This window comes from Protopterus annectens, chromosome 1.part0 (assembly GCF_019279795.1).
Source record: "Protopterus annectens isolate FY-2018-M chromosome 1.part0, PAN1.0, whole genome shotgun sequence".
Taxonomy (NCBI): Eukaryota; Metazoa; Chordata; order Ceratodontiformes; family Protopteridae; genus Protopterus; species Protopterus annectens.
The window spans coordinates 888,781,105-888,798,478 of NC_056725.1; the positions used below are offsets into that span (position 1 = coordinate 888,781,105).

General features: G+C 39.0%; 1 protein-coding gene across 2 annotated transcripts in view; it reads left to right on the forward strand.

Moving 5' to 3' along the window:
• The window catches only part of LOC122801607 (trace amine-associated receptor 1-like), a 116,340-nt gene extending 108,121 nt beyond the window's left edge, over nt 1-8,219 (forward strand). For both annotated transcript variants that reach the window (XM_044071090.1, XM_044071082.1), the window contains exon 2: nt 6,498-8,219. In XM_044071090.1, coding sequence (XP_043927025.1) covers nt 6,560-7,600 — 1,041 coding nt within the window. In that variant the 5' untranslated portion in view covers nt 6,498-6,559 and the 3' untranslated portion in view covers nt 7,601-8,219. The remainder of the gene's footprint in view (nt 1-6,497) is intronic.
• The last annotated feature ends 9,155 nt before the right edge of the window (nt 8,220-17,374 follow it).

Genomic DNA, 17,374 nt, shown 5'->3' on the forward strand with positions numbered 1-17,374 from the left:
AGAATCTAAGAAAGGAGTGGTCAGCTGGACTAGAGAAAAGCAGAAATTACTTTGTTTCACACCACTTGCATGAATCTGCCAAAGTCATGAGTGGATAAACGTTTAATAATAGACCACAGTAAGTGATGATAAATGGTACATACAGTGATGAGAGATTAACTGTATAAGTCAGTGTCTCAAAGTAATATGATACAATCCTAAAATTCAAATTTTTTTTAGAAAGACTGCAGTATGTCTCTAGAGTGGCTACGCATGCTACCTTTAATGATTTCAAATGTGTTTCTTTAGAGCTACATTTGTAATTTATATTTTTCAGATGTTTGTGTTATTGTCACATTGTTGTTACAGCATGTTTTGCAGACATTGCATATTAAATAGCCATTATACAATTGGGTATAACTCCTTTCAACAGGAAATGAAATGAGAACAAATATCTTAATCATGTGCCATTTACATTCCCTTACAAATTTGTAAAATCTCTTTCTGTGCTGTGAAATTACAGTGCTCAGAAGCTTGTAATGCTCTATTCACAGTAAACAGACTGCTATATGACTAAGGTATGTGGCAGCAGAGGTAATACCAAGAGTCAGGTTGCAGTATGTTCTATTTGTTCACTCTTCTTAAGTTGGACCCTGCATTGTTGCTAGGTGACTGAGTGGGAATGGTATGTCAGGCATCACTTTTGCTTGATTAAGTGGACACATGCCCCTCAACTGTCCAGATTTTTCTGTCATATTTATGGACTGTTCCTCATAAATTTTGTGGTTTCTGGCAAATTATTGAGGATTAAAGTCACTAAATAATGACAGAATTCTAGTTTCAGACTTCATAACTTTTAGAAAATGTATGCTAGTGTAAAACAGTCTCCCTAGTAGTATCCCAAGTCTCCATCCTGGGGCCACTTCTTTTTACCCTCTTCACCAATCAGCTCTCAAACAGTATTCCTGAAGCCTCAATAGTGCAATATGCAGATGATACCACCATAATATGCGCAGCCAGATCAATGGACATCCTTCACTCCCTAACACAAGAATGCTTTTCCCTAGCAGAGACTTGGATTACAAACCAAAGGCTCATTCTGAACCCAAGTAAAACAAAGCTAGTACTCTTTAATTCCCACAGAGCCACACCACCCACTGATTCTTTCTTCATCTCCTCCTTTAACAAGACCACAATCACCCCCTCCACAAATCATACCAAACTCTTAGGGGTTGAAATAGATAATCACCTTAGATTTGACCTACATATTTCTATAACCATAAAAAAGTACATAAAAAACTTGGCCTACTGTATCACAATAAAAAATTCCTCACTGACCACTCCAAAACTACAATAGCGAGGACTCACCTACTATCCACCCTACTTTATGCTTCCCCCGTGCTTACAAATCTCCACAAATCTGACCTAAACAAACTTGATAGTTGTTATAATAAGATAGTCAAATTTGCTACAACCTCTCCCATCAGAACACATCACTGTGAATGCCTAAAAAAACTCAGTTGGCTAGAACTACCACTACTACTTCAACTCAATTAACTATCACTAGCCCACAAAATAATACATAACTCTGAAAACACCCCAGCCCTACTAAATATTTTGCAACCCTATACAACCGCCAGGCCCTTGAGGTCTAGAACACAAATCCTCCTCAAAGTAACCAAATATAACACTGAAGCTGGTAAGTCTGTCTACAGAACACTGTATAGCAAAAACCTGGAACTCCCTTCCTGCCCACATAACTGACAACAAATCCCCATCACAGTTCAAGAAACTTGTTAAAACTCACTTTTTGAATAATTGACTGTGCTCCTGTATCCCCCTTGGCTAATGTCTCATTAGAACACTTCACCTAACTTAAGTAACTCTGCTAAGCCAACCAATCATAGTACTGTACCCACTTAGGACTGTTAATCTACTGCTCATCCCATCTCTCCAGGAGTTAGAGAAAACTACCCCAGCAATGATGAACTTTCTATAAGCAACTAAAACCAGGAGAAGACATATTGTAAATCAATTTGTTATCCTTCTCAACTAAAACCAGGTGAAGACATATAGTGAATCAATTTGTTATCCTTCTCAACTATAACGAGCATCATCTGCTCCCTCGGAGCCTTATTCTACATCTCTCTGCTTTTACTCTGTTAGTAAATCTATCACAGGAATCCTAAACTTAGGAATATCTTCTAAAATTTAATATTATATTGTAGAGAATGAATGTATCCTGTCTATTAGTTAATATGTATGTCAAAGTCTCTTCTATGGAAATTGTATGTCAAAAGTCTGTCCTTAAAACTATGTTTTGTAAAAAAAAGTGTTTTCTTTGAGCTTTTCTCCCCAAGCCTCCACTAAAAATGGGCTTGTAATCCAGTTGGACTCTCCCAGTGAACAAATGTAAAATAAATAAAAACCTTTAATTCTATCAGCTTTGCAGGTTTATAAGAGCAATATTTAAAAACTGTCCCAATGTTGGGACCTTTGAACTCCCCATTATTTTTGGCTTTGTCCAGAATTCTTGCACTAAGAAGATGAGAGGTTTGAGTGGACAGCTGCTGTGGTGTCATATTCTGAAATGCTGCACATGCTCAGTAGCTGTAATGGGAATAAAGAACGGGGAAGCTGTGACTAATCATTTGAAGGAGACACTGTTGTAGTACTTCATTGCCACAGAGCCTGGTCTTCGGTTGTGACATTTGTACTATTATTATTATAATCGGTGAACTAAGCTGTTTTTATGTCAGCTTATACTACTGCTACTGTGCGAATCTGGGTTAGAAAAGATCCAGCTGAAAAGAACACTGAGCAGTTATATAGGATGGTAAAAGCAAAGAGGAGGTAAGGCCAGCAAGGTGTGAAGAGCCAGCTCATCGTGCAACGTTCATAACCTTTAGTGAACTGTGAAAAAAATAGTGATCTGACTGACATAATAAACAGCCTTCAAAACAACCTTCAAAATGCATTTGGGTGCAAGGGAATGAGGGATTCTGACACTTTGTCAATTGAGATTTAATCTGAACTGCTCCTAGGGAATTCATTGTAGAACACCTGGCCAGAGAATTAACGGATGTAAGAGCTGACCAAACTATGTTTGGTTTCTTTCACTTTAGTTTCTCCCTGCATTCTTGCAATTCAGTTTATCAAATGCACAGCAGCTTCACCCCTACAGTGCTGACCTCGGATCCCAATTTCTGTGTTCCCTTCACAATACTGAATTGTTGAGTGGTGACCAATTTTCTGTAGTGTTGTATTTAACCTGCTCTGTACTAATGAAATGAGATGTCATCAGTGTTCTGTTCTCTTCCTGATAGTACCCTCTATAGTACCCCCATAAACTGATTCTAGCTTTACTCTAACTTGAATTAACATTATGGCTTTTTATTTGTTCTGAAGCAAATGCAAAGGGAAGACTTTTGTCAGAATTTCAGCATGGAAGTTGGTTATTATTTCATTATTTTCTTTGTCGCTATAATGTTTTGTTCCTTGCATCAAACCATTGCCCACAAAACTATCCATTCAGTCTTCTCATCCCTCTCAGCTGATCTGAACCCCACATCACCCTGTGAGGAGAACTATTTGTCTGCAAGAGTTACTAATAACATGTGACAACACAGCCTGATTCAGGCTTATTTTACTGAAGTATGTTATACATTGTCTGAATTTAATATGTTTATTTTAGTCTAAGAAATGCAGTTTTAGTAGTACTGTCTTATCTGCTTTTTCATCAATATTTCTTGCAATTTAAGAAGCACTTGCACAAAATTCAGTTTAAATATTTGTTAGAAAGTTAGACATAATTTTACACTTATTCAGTGAAAAGTAAGACACTGCACAGCTACTGAATTATTTAAAAGCGTAAACATTCTGACCGATGTTTCACGTTTAGATTATTCATGTTTTGCTTACATAAGAATGATTGTGGAAAATTAACATAATCTAGAGTGATGTACTTTATCTATCATGTTATCTCCAGCAAACATGCATGAATTGTTTCTTTATTTTATAATAGTTATTGAAATTTTATACTACGCATACATGACTTTTATGAAAAGGATGTCAACCTTAAAACTAACTAAGCATGTAACAAATTCAACTCTAGTGTTATGCAACATGACTGAAGATTTGACTGGTTTAGCCAAATAAATTTTCCTCAGTGTGCTTACACATTTATACTAGTCACTGAAAAGAAAATATTTTATTGTTAGACTGATTTAGAGGAAAACAAACTGAAAAATGCAGTATTTAACTTTGAGTGATACAGCACATTATATTTACATGAGAAATGATGGGTTATACATAGTGTGGATGTATTGTTATCTTGCTAAACGCTATATCCAAAACACAAGTTGAGATATAAAAGTATTTGAACAACATATTATTTAACAAACCAGCTACCCATACAGAATGACAAGGTCTTGTTATCTGTTCTTTTAGCAGTGTGGTATCACAAAACCATCATGCCTTCTCAAACAGATTTCCTGTTTTTATCTCTGATATGAGTGCTGCTGAACTCTTCATACTTTTGTTGTTGCTGTTATAAAATAACTGCATTTGAGTGCTGGGTATTTATTTAAAGCTGTATTATTTCACTTGTGTTTGTACCAAATATATGCTACAGTATTGGACACCCATCCTAACATACCCTGTTTCTTTGCCTGATCATGAGTTTTAATCCTATAGTAAGCTTTTATGATGTCTGCAATCTCAAACTTCTTTCAGACACTCTGTAGTGGCACATATAAAGATTTTTAAAAGACCAATGGCATAGAGGGATGAAGCCCTGGCTACAGCTCAGGCAACCTAGGTTCAATTAGAATGCAATTAAGCTATTAAAACCAATAAGTCAATAAATCCATTTTCTCCCACTGCAAGAATAGTAACATTCTTATTTTTCAGAATAATTACTGTAGTAGTAATGTGCTTTAATTTTTGTTATGTAATATATAGTTATGAATGTATACTTCCCACTGGGAATAAATTAGCATTCTTTTCACTTCAGAAGTCTGCAGCATGTAACTTTTAGAGGTGAAAAGAGAAATAGATGCTTCTCCAAAGGGAAGCATAGATGAATCTTTTTACATACAGTGATCTCCGGTTATAACCAACACAATACTAGTATTTGCTAAATGTGAGGGGAATTAAATAAGAACCCACCGCAGAAAAGGCCCCTAATAAAAATGTGCAGCAACGTTTGCTGAAATGACATCAGCAGCACCTTACAAACTGTAAATATGAGCAATTACTGATAACCAAACAGCAGAATACCAATAAGATTAACAGATTTTAATAATATAGTTTTGGTTGTGCATTTTGTTTATGCTTTCTGCACACCACAAATTTCTTGCACCTTTTCTTGTAATAGTCCAAACAGGTAAAAAAGGTCAAAGAGACAAACCATTCAGTAGTACCTTAAACCTCCTGTAGTGAAGGCTCATGGGATATATGCAAATGACCTCTAAAGGGCATACAAGTTCACATTTTATGAGAATATTGTCCATGGAGCATATTATAGGCCTGCATCCTTGTGTCTTATAGGTTAATGAGTGGGAAAAATCACAAAAGCTCAGATAGCAACTGCTTTCTAAACAACCCAAAACAAATGCTTTCTAAACAAGTGATGTCAGTGTAACAAAACTGCATCCTATGGCTTTAAAACCCTTTGCATATTATTACTGTATAGAAGAGCAGTAAAGGAGACAATTTTCTGATAAGTACTCTACAGTCTCTGTTGCTGAGTTCAAATGTATTTCCGAGTTCAAATGTGTTTTTTAACTGCAATTATTTCATTAGTAAATGCTTTTAATGTTACTAATGAAATATTTTTACCGTAAATTTTTTTAAAGTGCCCGAGGATTATTTATTTTTAAGAAAAACTGTGTTTTAAATTTACCAAATATGGCAAAGTCCAAATCTGTGCAGTGACACTAGAACTGTGTACCAACCTAATGTGTTGTTGGATTATTTATTTTAAGGAAAACTGTGTTTTAAATTTACCAAATATGGCAAAGTCCAATTCTCTCAGGACTCTGTGCAGTGATACTAAGATTGTGCACCAACATAATGTGTTGTTGGTTGCTAAGGGCATAACTTAATTTTCCATTTTAGAAAGTGATATGGCTGCAACAGGAATGACAGCTCAATCACTCCTAGTGCCTTGTGGTTAATGTGTTTAAGAGTATACATATTTTGTACAGACTTGCATGGAGTTTTTCGCAAATCTTTTAAACATTTTTAATTTTATTGAATTTGCAGGTTTACATAAGCTCTCTTTCAGTGCAGTCATATAATTAATGCTTCAGAGGTCAATACTTGTGTTAAAGTGTGGTTGCACCAACGTGTCATGCAGAAACATATTTAGTGTTTCATTGTAATGTATTAGTGAACAATAGTATGTGTTAAAATTGGTTGACAACATAGTTATATTCAACATATTGTAATTCACTTTCCATTTTATTTCTAAGACTGTCAGTAAACCCCTTTATTTGTCTCTGTTTTATTTACAGATCTGTAGACAGGGAAATAAAAAGTAGCCGCTGACCACACTGATGATCCAAATGCACTTGAAATGAACCTTAGCCTCTTTGATTTTGCTGGGGATCTACAGTTTTGCTATGAATTTGGAAACACATCTTGCATTAAATCCACCTTTCCAAGCATCACTCGTACCTTCATGTATATGTTTATGAGTGGAGCTATTCTTTTTACGATAAGTGGAAACATTATAGTTATTATCGCTATAGCACATTTCAGGCAGCTTCATACAAACACCAACTGTCTGGTACTTTCCTTGGCTGTTGTTGATTTTCTTCTTGGATGCGCGGTCATGCCATATAGCATGTTACGATCCGTGGAAGGTTGTTGGTATTTTGGGGACCTGTTTTGTAAAATCCATACTGGTACTGACATCATGCTAAGTACAGCTTCAATTTTTCATTTGACATTTATTGCTATAGACAGATATTATGCTGTATGTGACCCTCTAAGATACAGAATGAAAATTACTGTTGGTACAGTAATGTCCATGATTATTATTAGCTGGGTAGTTCCAGCGATCTTTGCATATGCACTGATATTTTTGGAACTTAATATCAAAGGAGCAGTAGATATTTACTACCAGCATTTCACATGCATGGGTGACTGCACTGTCTTTTTCAGCCAGGGGTCTAGTGTTGTCTGCTCAATGTTTTCATTTTTCATTCCTGGATTTATCATGTTATGTATTTATGGGAAGATCTATCACGTTGCCCAGCAGCAAGCAAAATGTATTAATAATACAGTAAATCCATTTCAAGAAACAGTAAAGGCTCCAAATGTTATTTCTGAAATTAAGGAAAGGAAGGCTGCTAAGACATTGGGTACTGTAATGGGAGTTTTCCTCACTTGCTGGTCTCCATTTTTCTTTTGCACCATCATAGATCCCTTTTTAAACTACTCAGTCCCACCTGTGCTTATAGATGCTTTGGTTTGGTTTGGTTATTTAAATTCAACTTTCAACCCTTTAGTATATGCTTTTTTCTACAACTGGTTTCGGAAGTCTCTGAAAATAATTGTGTCTGGCAAAATCTTTGAAAATGGGTCAGCAAGATCTCAGCTATTTTTGGAATAAGTAGCAAAAACATGTATTCATATATCTTATGTCCTATGAGTTGAAATGCAATGCCAAGGTAGAATACGATGCAAGTGAAAGTACTGCCACAGCTTTGCACAAATGGGCCATGTCTTTTCTAATTTTAAATTCTTTTTATCAGTTTCACATTGACATCTCTGAAATAAAAATTGCAAAAATTACTGAAGTGTGCATGGAATAGATATAAAGCTTATTTCATTTTAATTAGACAGCACAATGATATGACACCTGACATATAAATACTGAAGGGATGACAATGGGCAATCATCCAGATGTCTACTCAATCATTATAAAATCTGACACTTCACCTTTCAGTATTATTTCTTTGAATTAAAGTTGATTCATTTATGAATGCATGTCAAGTATGATTTGATGAAACAGACCTAAAATACAGGCAGTACATATGATTCATTGACTAAGCAGCAACATATATTGTTCAGCAGTTCCATGTTCAACACATCACAGATCATAAAGTCAGCTAGAAAAAATTAAGAGCAAATCTTAAATACACTAGTTAATTTGATCCATTTTGAAAATCGTGAAGAAATCTAGGTGAAGTTTTTACATACATATAAGTATCCACACAAACACACATGCATACAGTCCATTTACTTTTTAAGTTTTTGTATACTGGTTTGAACTACAGTCATGAGTATAGATTCTGGAAGGATGAACCTTGTTAATTTTCTGCCATCAGCTCCAATGGCCTCAAATATTTCATATTTTTTTTTTATCAGAAGATACATTTGTACTTTCTAGCAGTTTTTGCAAGCAAAATATATGATATGTACTTGGCTTTTATTGCCTTATGAGTTAGTGATAATTTATAACAGTTTACACTGGAATAGTATGTCATTCTGATATGTTTTAAACACGGTGAATACATCAACAGTGCCTGAAAAATTAGGACAACAAAATAAAGTCAATGCAACTAAAATGTCAGACACACATTTTTACTTTACTGTCTTAAAAGGTATTTGGCATAAATCAGCATTCCATAGACATTTCACACTTTTTAATATTACACACATTTCTTCAATTTCATAAACAGTCAATGCTTGCTGCAATATTCATAAAAACTAAATAACTGAAAATCAAAAGATGATGCCAAAATCCCCAAAAAAACAGATGACTATCCCACTCCCAACAACACATTCTCAGACAACACACCTCCACCCTCACACACAACCAAGCAGGAATCCTAGTTGTACTTCTCACTCAAAGTAGTATCATGATACCCACACTCACATCCCTATCACTAGCTCTACTATCGCTAACCTTCCTAACTTCCTTACAAACAGACCTATCACTGCACAACTACTCCTATCACACTACCCACACTAGCCCACCCTCTGAAACCCACTCACACTTCTACATCTGCCCCACACAATCATAAATCTTACAACTACATATTACTCACTAACAAAAATGACACCATCTCACCACACTATGAAAAACACACATAGACCAAGCTCACAAACAATTAATATTAAAAGGCACATACTGACACTCCTACAAACTCTGCTAACCTCTGATGACATTCACCCAAATCCAGGTCCCCTCTCAGTCAGACAAACATCTGACCTGATGATCCTAAATCTCATCATAAGAAGTATTACTAACAAGCTAACAGACCTACATGCATTCATAGCCCCCTACAACCCTGATGTACTCACCATTGCAGAGAACTGGCTTAAACATATTATCCAAGATGAAGACTTTCTCCCCCCAGGGTATAATACACTTAGATCTGATAGAACAAACAGGAAAGGAGGAGGAGTAGCCATTCTCTTTAAAAACACCCTTAACCTCCAGCTCCTGTACACCACACCACCCACTTTTCAAACTGCTGAAGTCCTGTTTTCTGTCCTATCCATAAGAAACACCAAGAAGATTAATATAATATGCTGCTATATACCTCCAGGCAACAACTCGCTCATAATAGAAGACATCCTACACTGGACAAAGGACAATCTACCTCAGGAAACGATCCTACTAGGAGACCTGAACACTGACTGGGCAACCCGTAACTCCAGCAGCCCCTCTACACATATCAATCTATATGGGTTCTCTCAACTAATTAAAGAACCAACTAGAATAGATGAGAAAACAAAGAGAGAATCTATACTGGACTGGACACTAACCAACTATCCCAAACAAAACTATACAGTAGGCTGCCTCCCAGATGACTTAAGTGATCATCTGCCCGCCTTCCTACTCCACAAACACTCTAATCACCCCAAACCAGTAGTCTACAAACTCATACGAGATGACCGTAACCTTACCCCACAATACCTAAATATTGTCCTAAGCCACTGCAACTGGGAACCACTACGGACACTTGGGTTAGACTAGGCAGTAGACTACTTCAATACTACCTTCTCTAACATCCTTAACAGTCTAGCTCCCAGCAGAAAGATCAGAGTTAAAGCCAACTACGCACCCTGGCTAAGTAGGGACACCAGAGCCTTACTAAAAGCCAGAGATAAAGCCTAGAAAATCTGGAAAACTGACAAAACCCCTAGTTCCAAGCAATACTATCAACAGCTTAGAAACAAGCCAAGGCTGAATCCAAAATAAACCAAACAAAACTATTTTCTTAGCACCCAAAGAAAATATTCAAATAATCCCCAAAAATTCTGGCATGCCATTAACTCCCTACTAAAGTCAGGCAAAACCATTACTCCAGCACCCACCTCTACTAGCAATACCCTAGACATAGCTTCTCAATTTAATAACCATTTTACTAAATCCATCTTAGCCCTGTCCAGTCTACCTCAATCACAACCCAACCTATCCCACATCACCACCCCTCTTTCAGTCTATCACCAGTGCCCACCTCAACTATCAAAAAAACGCCTCCTAAAGCTAAAGCCACACTGGCAGCTGATAACATACCTGCTGCATATCTAAAAATGGCTAGTGACTCCCTATCATATCCTGTCTCCATCCTAATCATTTGCTCCATACTAGAATCCTACATAGCCAAACTCTGGAAATTATCTCACATCACTCCTTCCCGTAAAGGAGCTAACTCCTACGAATTCTCCAACTACTGACCTATTGCCATCCTTTGCCCCTATCCAAAATTCTTGAGAAATGCATCCACTTACAAGTGATGACATTTCTTAACGCACACAGTCTACTATCTACCACACAATACGGTTTCCGTCCACATCACAGCACTACCACAGCCCTTCTATCTTTCACTAATCATATAAACCTTCACAGGAATGATAACAAATATGTATCAGCCATTTTCCTAGACCTCTCAAAAGTATATGATATGGTCTCCCACTCCATTCTACTAGACTCACTAACATCATTATCCTTCATCTCCTCTACTACAGCCTGGTTCAGAAGCTACCTATCTGACAGGCAGCAATCAGTCCAGTGGAAAGGAACTCTGTCTACACAACTTCCAACCACCATAGGAGTCCCACAGGGCTCTCTACTGGGCTCACTATTGTTCTCTATTTTCACAAATAACGTTAATAGCTCTACACAACATGCCACACTCGTACAATATGCAGATGATTCAACCTTGATCTGCTCCGCCTCATCTCCCACCACCCTACATACACTCATTCAAGATACCTTTAACTCAGTAGAAAAATGAATATCAGGTATCCAACTAATTCTAAATCCCAAAAAGACACAACTGCTACTATTTACCCCTAATAGATCAAAACCCCCCTCTCCTTTACCATAACATCTAAGACAGCACCACCATCTCCACTTCTAACCACACCAAACATCTGGGCATTGAAGTAGACAATAATCTCCACTTTGATGTTCACATCTCACATACCATAAAACTAGTACACAAAAAACTAGGCTCCCTATACAGGCATAAGTCCTTTCTCTCATAAAAAACAAGAGTCACTCTTCCACAAAGCCATCTCCTCTCAACTCCATTATAGCCAGCACCAATCTTTACCCAAATCATACAATGTGACCTAGACAAACTAGAATCATGCTACAATAAAATAGCCAAGTTGGCTACTAACTCAACCAACTCGACCTATAGAACCCATCACTGTACTGCACTAAAAGAACTAAAATGGCTTGAGCTACCACAGCTACTTAACTATCACCAGCTGTGCACAGCCTACAATATTCTCAAATATCCTGAAAAAACCCTCATTATCCAACCTACTTACTGTCTATACTGCAAACCGGTACCTAAGATCTAGTGAAAAATCTCTCCTCTCCATCACCAAGGCTAACAATAATGCAGGGAAAGTGCTCTACTCTGACACCGTTGCCAGAAATTGGAACTCTCTTCCCCTATCCGTGTCCACTGCCCCCTCCACATCCATATTCAAAAACTCCCTCAAATTGCATCTTCTTAGTACCTGGTTATGCCCTTGTATCACATAGCCCTACCCACACTGCTCTTAACTCCCCAAACTCCTCTCTGATCACATGCTGGATCTCTGATCCCCTGTAGGCTTGGTCATCTGAAAGGGTACTTTTAACTGTAGAATCTTACTTGATATATTTTCTTCTCTTACCAATGTATAACTGACATTGTCTTTTTACCTGTGTTCTATATCTTCTTTTACCTGGAGTGTTTTATTAATTTCTTGTTATATTACTATGCTCAGCATACATGATGTAACCTGTTTTGTGTAGTATGCTGGATGTACTGTATTTGTATAACTTGATGCCGGAGTTTTTCTTCTCGGGCCTTCGCTGAAAATGGACCTGGTGCAGTCGGAATTTTCTGGTTAACAAATGTAAAATAAATAAAAAATAAATGACTAAAACTCAAAATTCTGAAATAATGTAGAATAGGAGTTCAGTTATACTTGCTTCTCAACAAAGAAATTAATAATTTATTTTAATTGATACATTAAACCTATGTTTTTTATTTGATTTTATGTTTATTTTTTGTATTATTTTACTATTTTTATTTTTTATTCCTTAGTATTTTAGACTTCTGTGGATGGCACAGTGATGCAGCAGTTAGCACTATCACTTCACAGCAAGAGATTCTCCAGTTCAATTCCTGGCTGGGGTGCCTTCTGTGTGGAGTCTTTATGTCCTCCTTATGTTTGCGTGGGTTTCCGCCGGGTGCTCTGATTTTCTCCCATATGCCAAAGAAGTGCAGTAGGTGGATTGAACACTCTAATATGGCCATAGTTGTGAGTGTGCATGTGAGTATGTGGTGTGGAACAACAACTGTGGCAGGACTAGCCACCCAGCGGTGTAAATCTTGACTCTAGATGATTGTCTCTGTTGAAGTGACACCCCAACCCTATGTATAAAAATGGGAAAAGGAGTTGTGGATGGATGGATTTTAGACTTTTGTAGCTTTTAGAACTTTCTTTGTCAGTTACATGTCAGTCTTCTGAATGGGAAGTTATATAAGTATGCAATAAACAAGGACCAACATGACTTACATGAGCCAAATGAAGGTTATAGATATGCCCCCGGATTCATGAAGCTCGGCGCAAGGCCTGTGTAAGGCTTGCGCCGGCCGTGCAGCATATAAATGGCATAGCAGCGCCACATGCATAGTAATGAGTGTGCGCTGCAACCGCAACCACGTGCATAGGGCATGTGCGCGAGTCCAGGGAGCCTAACTAGGTTGTGCTCGGAGGCGTGGCCAAGTCGGCAGGCGATGAGCAACCTAAAGTGCTGACTCTTACAGGCCGCCTGCAATAGTAACCGCACCTACCAGTGTCCGTGGATAATGAAACGTATGCAAAGTATGCTACATAGTACCCGTCCACACAAAATGGAGAACCAAACATAAATGCACGAAATACAAAATGTTCCCGTTCATGGAACAAATGATACTTAGAATACTGTGTCCATTACGTATTGCACTGTCAGCAGTCATACCCAGTGGAGGTGTACTGCATCATGTCAGCGCGCCGCAAATACACACGACTAGCCCCATGGGCATGGTCACCAGCAGTCCCACAGTGGTAGTGATAGTACACAGCTGGGCAGTCGTGGCCATATAACAACCATAAAGAAACTAGACATCCCACTCACACACAAACATATGTATAGTAAAATGTGCTATACACAGCAACGTAACCATCACATACACATAGGATGGCATATGCCGAATTGGAATATCCAGAAGCAGAACCCATGCATGCAAATGAAATACACAACAACCCCTTCATAGCATGTAACCCGCACCCATGTCCGAATGTCCACCTAATCCAGCTAGCAGCCTTGCGCAGCTGCACACCTACACAGAGCGGGTATACCCCATATGTAGTAGGAAGTATTGTCCTAGGCAGTGACAGGCTTGCAAATATGTACCCCACATATGTCAACATCCCATCCCAGGTACTGAAATCCAAATGGCTGCATGAATGTGTCGGCAGAATGTGTACATCCCACATGTGGTTACTGACCTGTCGAAACCCCATAGGTGTTCACACGCCACGGTGTCCATAACTGTACACATCTGGACAAAGCAGTATGTGTAGCCACAGTACTGATGAGTAGCTATGCAGACATGCCAAACATAATACACAGGGTGGAACAGCTGTCCACCAAGCAGGTCACCCCAGCAGGGTTGCCACATGTACAGATTGTCAAGGTGGGACATCACTCATAGATATGTGTGGATTTGCATGGTAAAACACCCACGGCCAATGCAAAGGATAGAATAACACATATATGCCAGAATGAAAGGTTATTGCATAGCATGTGAATAGCTTAAGCTATCCAATATAATAGTCATGTGTACCAGATACAAAATGCCTGTAACATGCAAGTAGTAATGAAGGTAAGAAATACACTACTGTGTTAATATCACAGGACATATGGCACGTGTCAAGTGTTGATGCAGGACACAAATGTCCATAATGGGGCCTCCCCCGCAAAGAGGAACAAGTGCTAACCCTACCCCCCACTGAAGTATCGGCAGTAGAAATACAACCCAATGACACACCAACACCACCGTCCAACCCATGACAGCAACAAAAGCTGGACAAAGACTAACACGATGCGTGCACAAATAGGGACACGTAATCAGTGCTCTCACAACCTTCTACAGGCCACCGAATAATAGTATGTACATACGCATGAAATGCTGTGAAGGATGTGTGGTAGTCCCCAGTATCACAGAGGTACGTACACATATACGCTGTAACCAACCGTCACATATGTTCACTGTAACACAGCATACCTGCAGGTAATACATAGTTCAGTCATGTGCTACATAAATATCCAAGTATGAATGACTACAGGGAATAGACAATTGTGAATGGGAACAACGCACAACATGGAATATGTATGATAACCAGCACCACCCACAACATTGTATGCCAACAGCATAAGCTATTGTCGGTTGTCCAAACACCCGTGTCTGTCAACACAGATTGAATATTATAGCAATAACCCACGCCTGGGTGTGGGTAATGCTGGATATACCCACGGTTGGCGTGGTGTGGTCCTGAGGGCGAAGCCCGAGGGACCAAACAAAGCCAACCGTGGGTAAATACAGCATTACCTACACCCAGAAGTGGGTTATTGCTATTATACCATGACATCATTTAAGAAAATAAACTATTAATTCCCTTACATAATGGCATAGTATAATGCCTGTCTGCTGCCCTTCCGCAGATGTCTGGCATCCGCGGTGGTGCTGATGTACTGCACGCCTGCGGAGTTGTCCGTTGCTAATGTTAAAACTATCTCGCTATGTTAAACCCATTTAACATAGCAAAACACTACAAAAAAGCAACAGAGAGCTTGCTTTCCCTGTTGCTTTCTTTTACAATGTGTTTAGCATAGCGAGACAGCTTTAAAGTAAGCAACGGACATCTCCGTTGCTTATGTAAAGCTGTCACGCTATGTTAAACCCATCTAACATAGCGAGACAGGTTTTAAATACCGAATAATAATAAAGGAAATAGGTCCGGGCGACCGGACCGTTTTCCATTAGTATAACTCGATTTACAACGGGCACGCTGGCCAATCAGCGTGCACGGTTTGGAATAATGGGGGGGTCATGCTATAATAAACATGGACAAAAAGTGCCCATGTGCCTCGTCTGACATTCGTACACGGTCAGGGCAGTTCTGTACACTAGGCGGACAAGACCAAACCCAGAGCACCACAGGAACACCCTGACAATTAAAGACCTGTATGCGTTGGGGCTATAAGCCTTTGTGTTCTGAATATCCCTGCGGTTACGCCATATGCATCCTGGGTCAAGAGCATTAGGGAATAGGGAATGTGTAACATGTAGTACCACACTTTTCCCAGCAGGAGAATGGATGCCTGTGACGTAAGTGAGTGCGGGGGGGATATGTTAATGTAGCTATGTACCATGGGTATGCATATAAATGAGACAGAACACCAAACGTGTAGTGGTCACAGCAACCGGCCAACGTGAATGCAGTCCCATTTGAATTACGAGTATAGAACATATAAATGTGAACGTGTAATTAATGCGTCTGTGCCGCAAAGACAGTTACATGTGTAAAGGTGAAAGTGTGTTTTGCATACGTCCGTTAACCGGATCAGAGATATGTTACTGGTACTGTCACAACTAATACAGGCCACGTAAGCACAAAGACTCAGTAAACATATGTAACCCAGAATACGGATATGCATGTGCGCCTGTGCGTAACCCACAATAAGGAAATGCAAGTCCGCCTGTGCGTGTGTGATCTGCTCACAGCAGAGTAACTTAATGCTGTTTCCCCCAAGTTAGTTATACATGTCTCAAAACTGTCAGCCTCTGAAAGTATGGAACCGGACAATGCCATGCAAAGTACTGGTACAAATAGTGAGAAACACATGATATGTGCTAAAACAAACATAGATAGTGGATAGAATAACGGGTGTGTTAGTAGCAGGGATTGACGAAGGGTATGCATTCGTAACCTGAACTACTTGTCAGAAGGTGCCACCGTAAGTCTCAAATGAAATGCCAGCAAATTGCCAGATAGATACAAGTCAATGTAAAACACACCTAAGATAAAGGGTCAACCATCCGTACACTCTGCCAGTATCTGTACAGTGGAAAGGTATGGTATGGTTATAGATGTGTGTACACAGGTAAGCCACAGACATTAACAAAGCAAGGTATAAAACGAGGAGTTTACATGTATATATGTACACACAACAGACCTATGTCCCGTATATATGACACATGGATATAAATATGCCAAGTAATAGATAATATGGGTAGTCAAACAGACATCCACAAATAGGGAATATACAGCAGCAGTCAAAATCATTGGCCAGAAAGTGACAGTCCAGCAAGTTCTACACTTTAAACATGCATATTGGTGTCCATTGTAGGACTCCAAAAAGTTATCCATTCGCAGTACCTGCTACGATTGACACAAAGGAAGTGACAGCTGCAAATACGAATCAGCTGTATATGCACTAAAATCAGGTGCAAGGGTGATGACACATGTGTCCATGAAATGCAGGACGTAGGAACAGATATCCCTAGAGGGGGGAGTGCATATAAGTGCGTCCACATCCCAGTACCGCACACATTAACCATGTGTAATGTGTACCATAGAGGGTTGCAGGCATGGGAACCTGGGTATGCAGAAATGGGCCTAGGTGTTGTTTGGCAGAGAATTCGTAGGCCAGCCCCATGGGAGGGATGTGGGTATAGCACATGCCTTTAATCTCAATAATGGTGCAAAGCATCCACCGGATAATGCGGAAAGCAGGTTGGAAATATGTACAGCCCTATATCAGTGTCCTGTAGGCGATTCCCATGGATGGACATGCGTACGACCAAGATGGTAC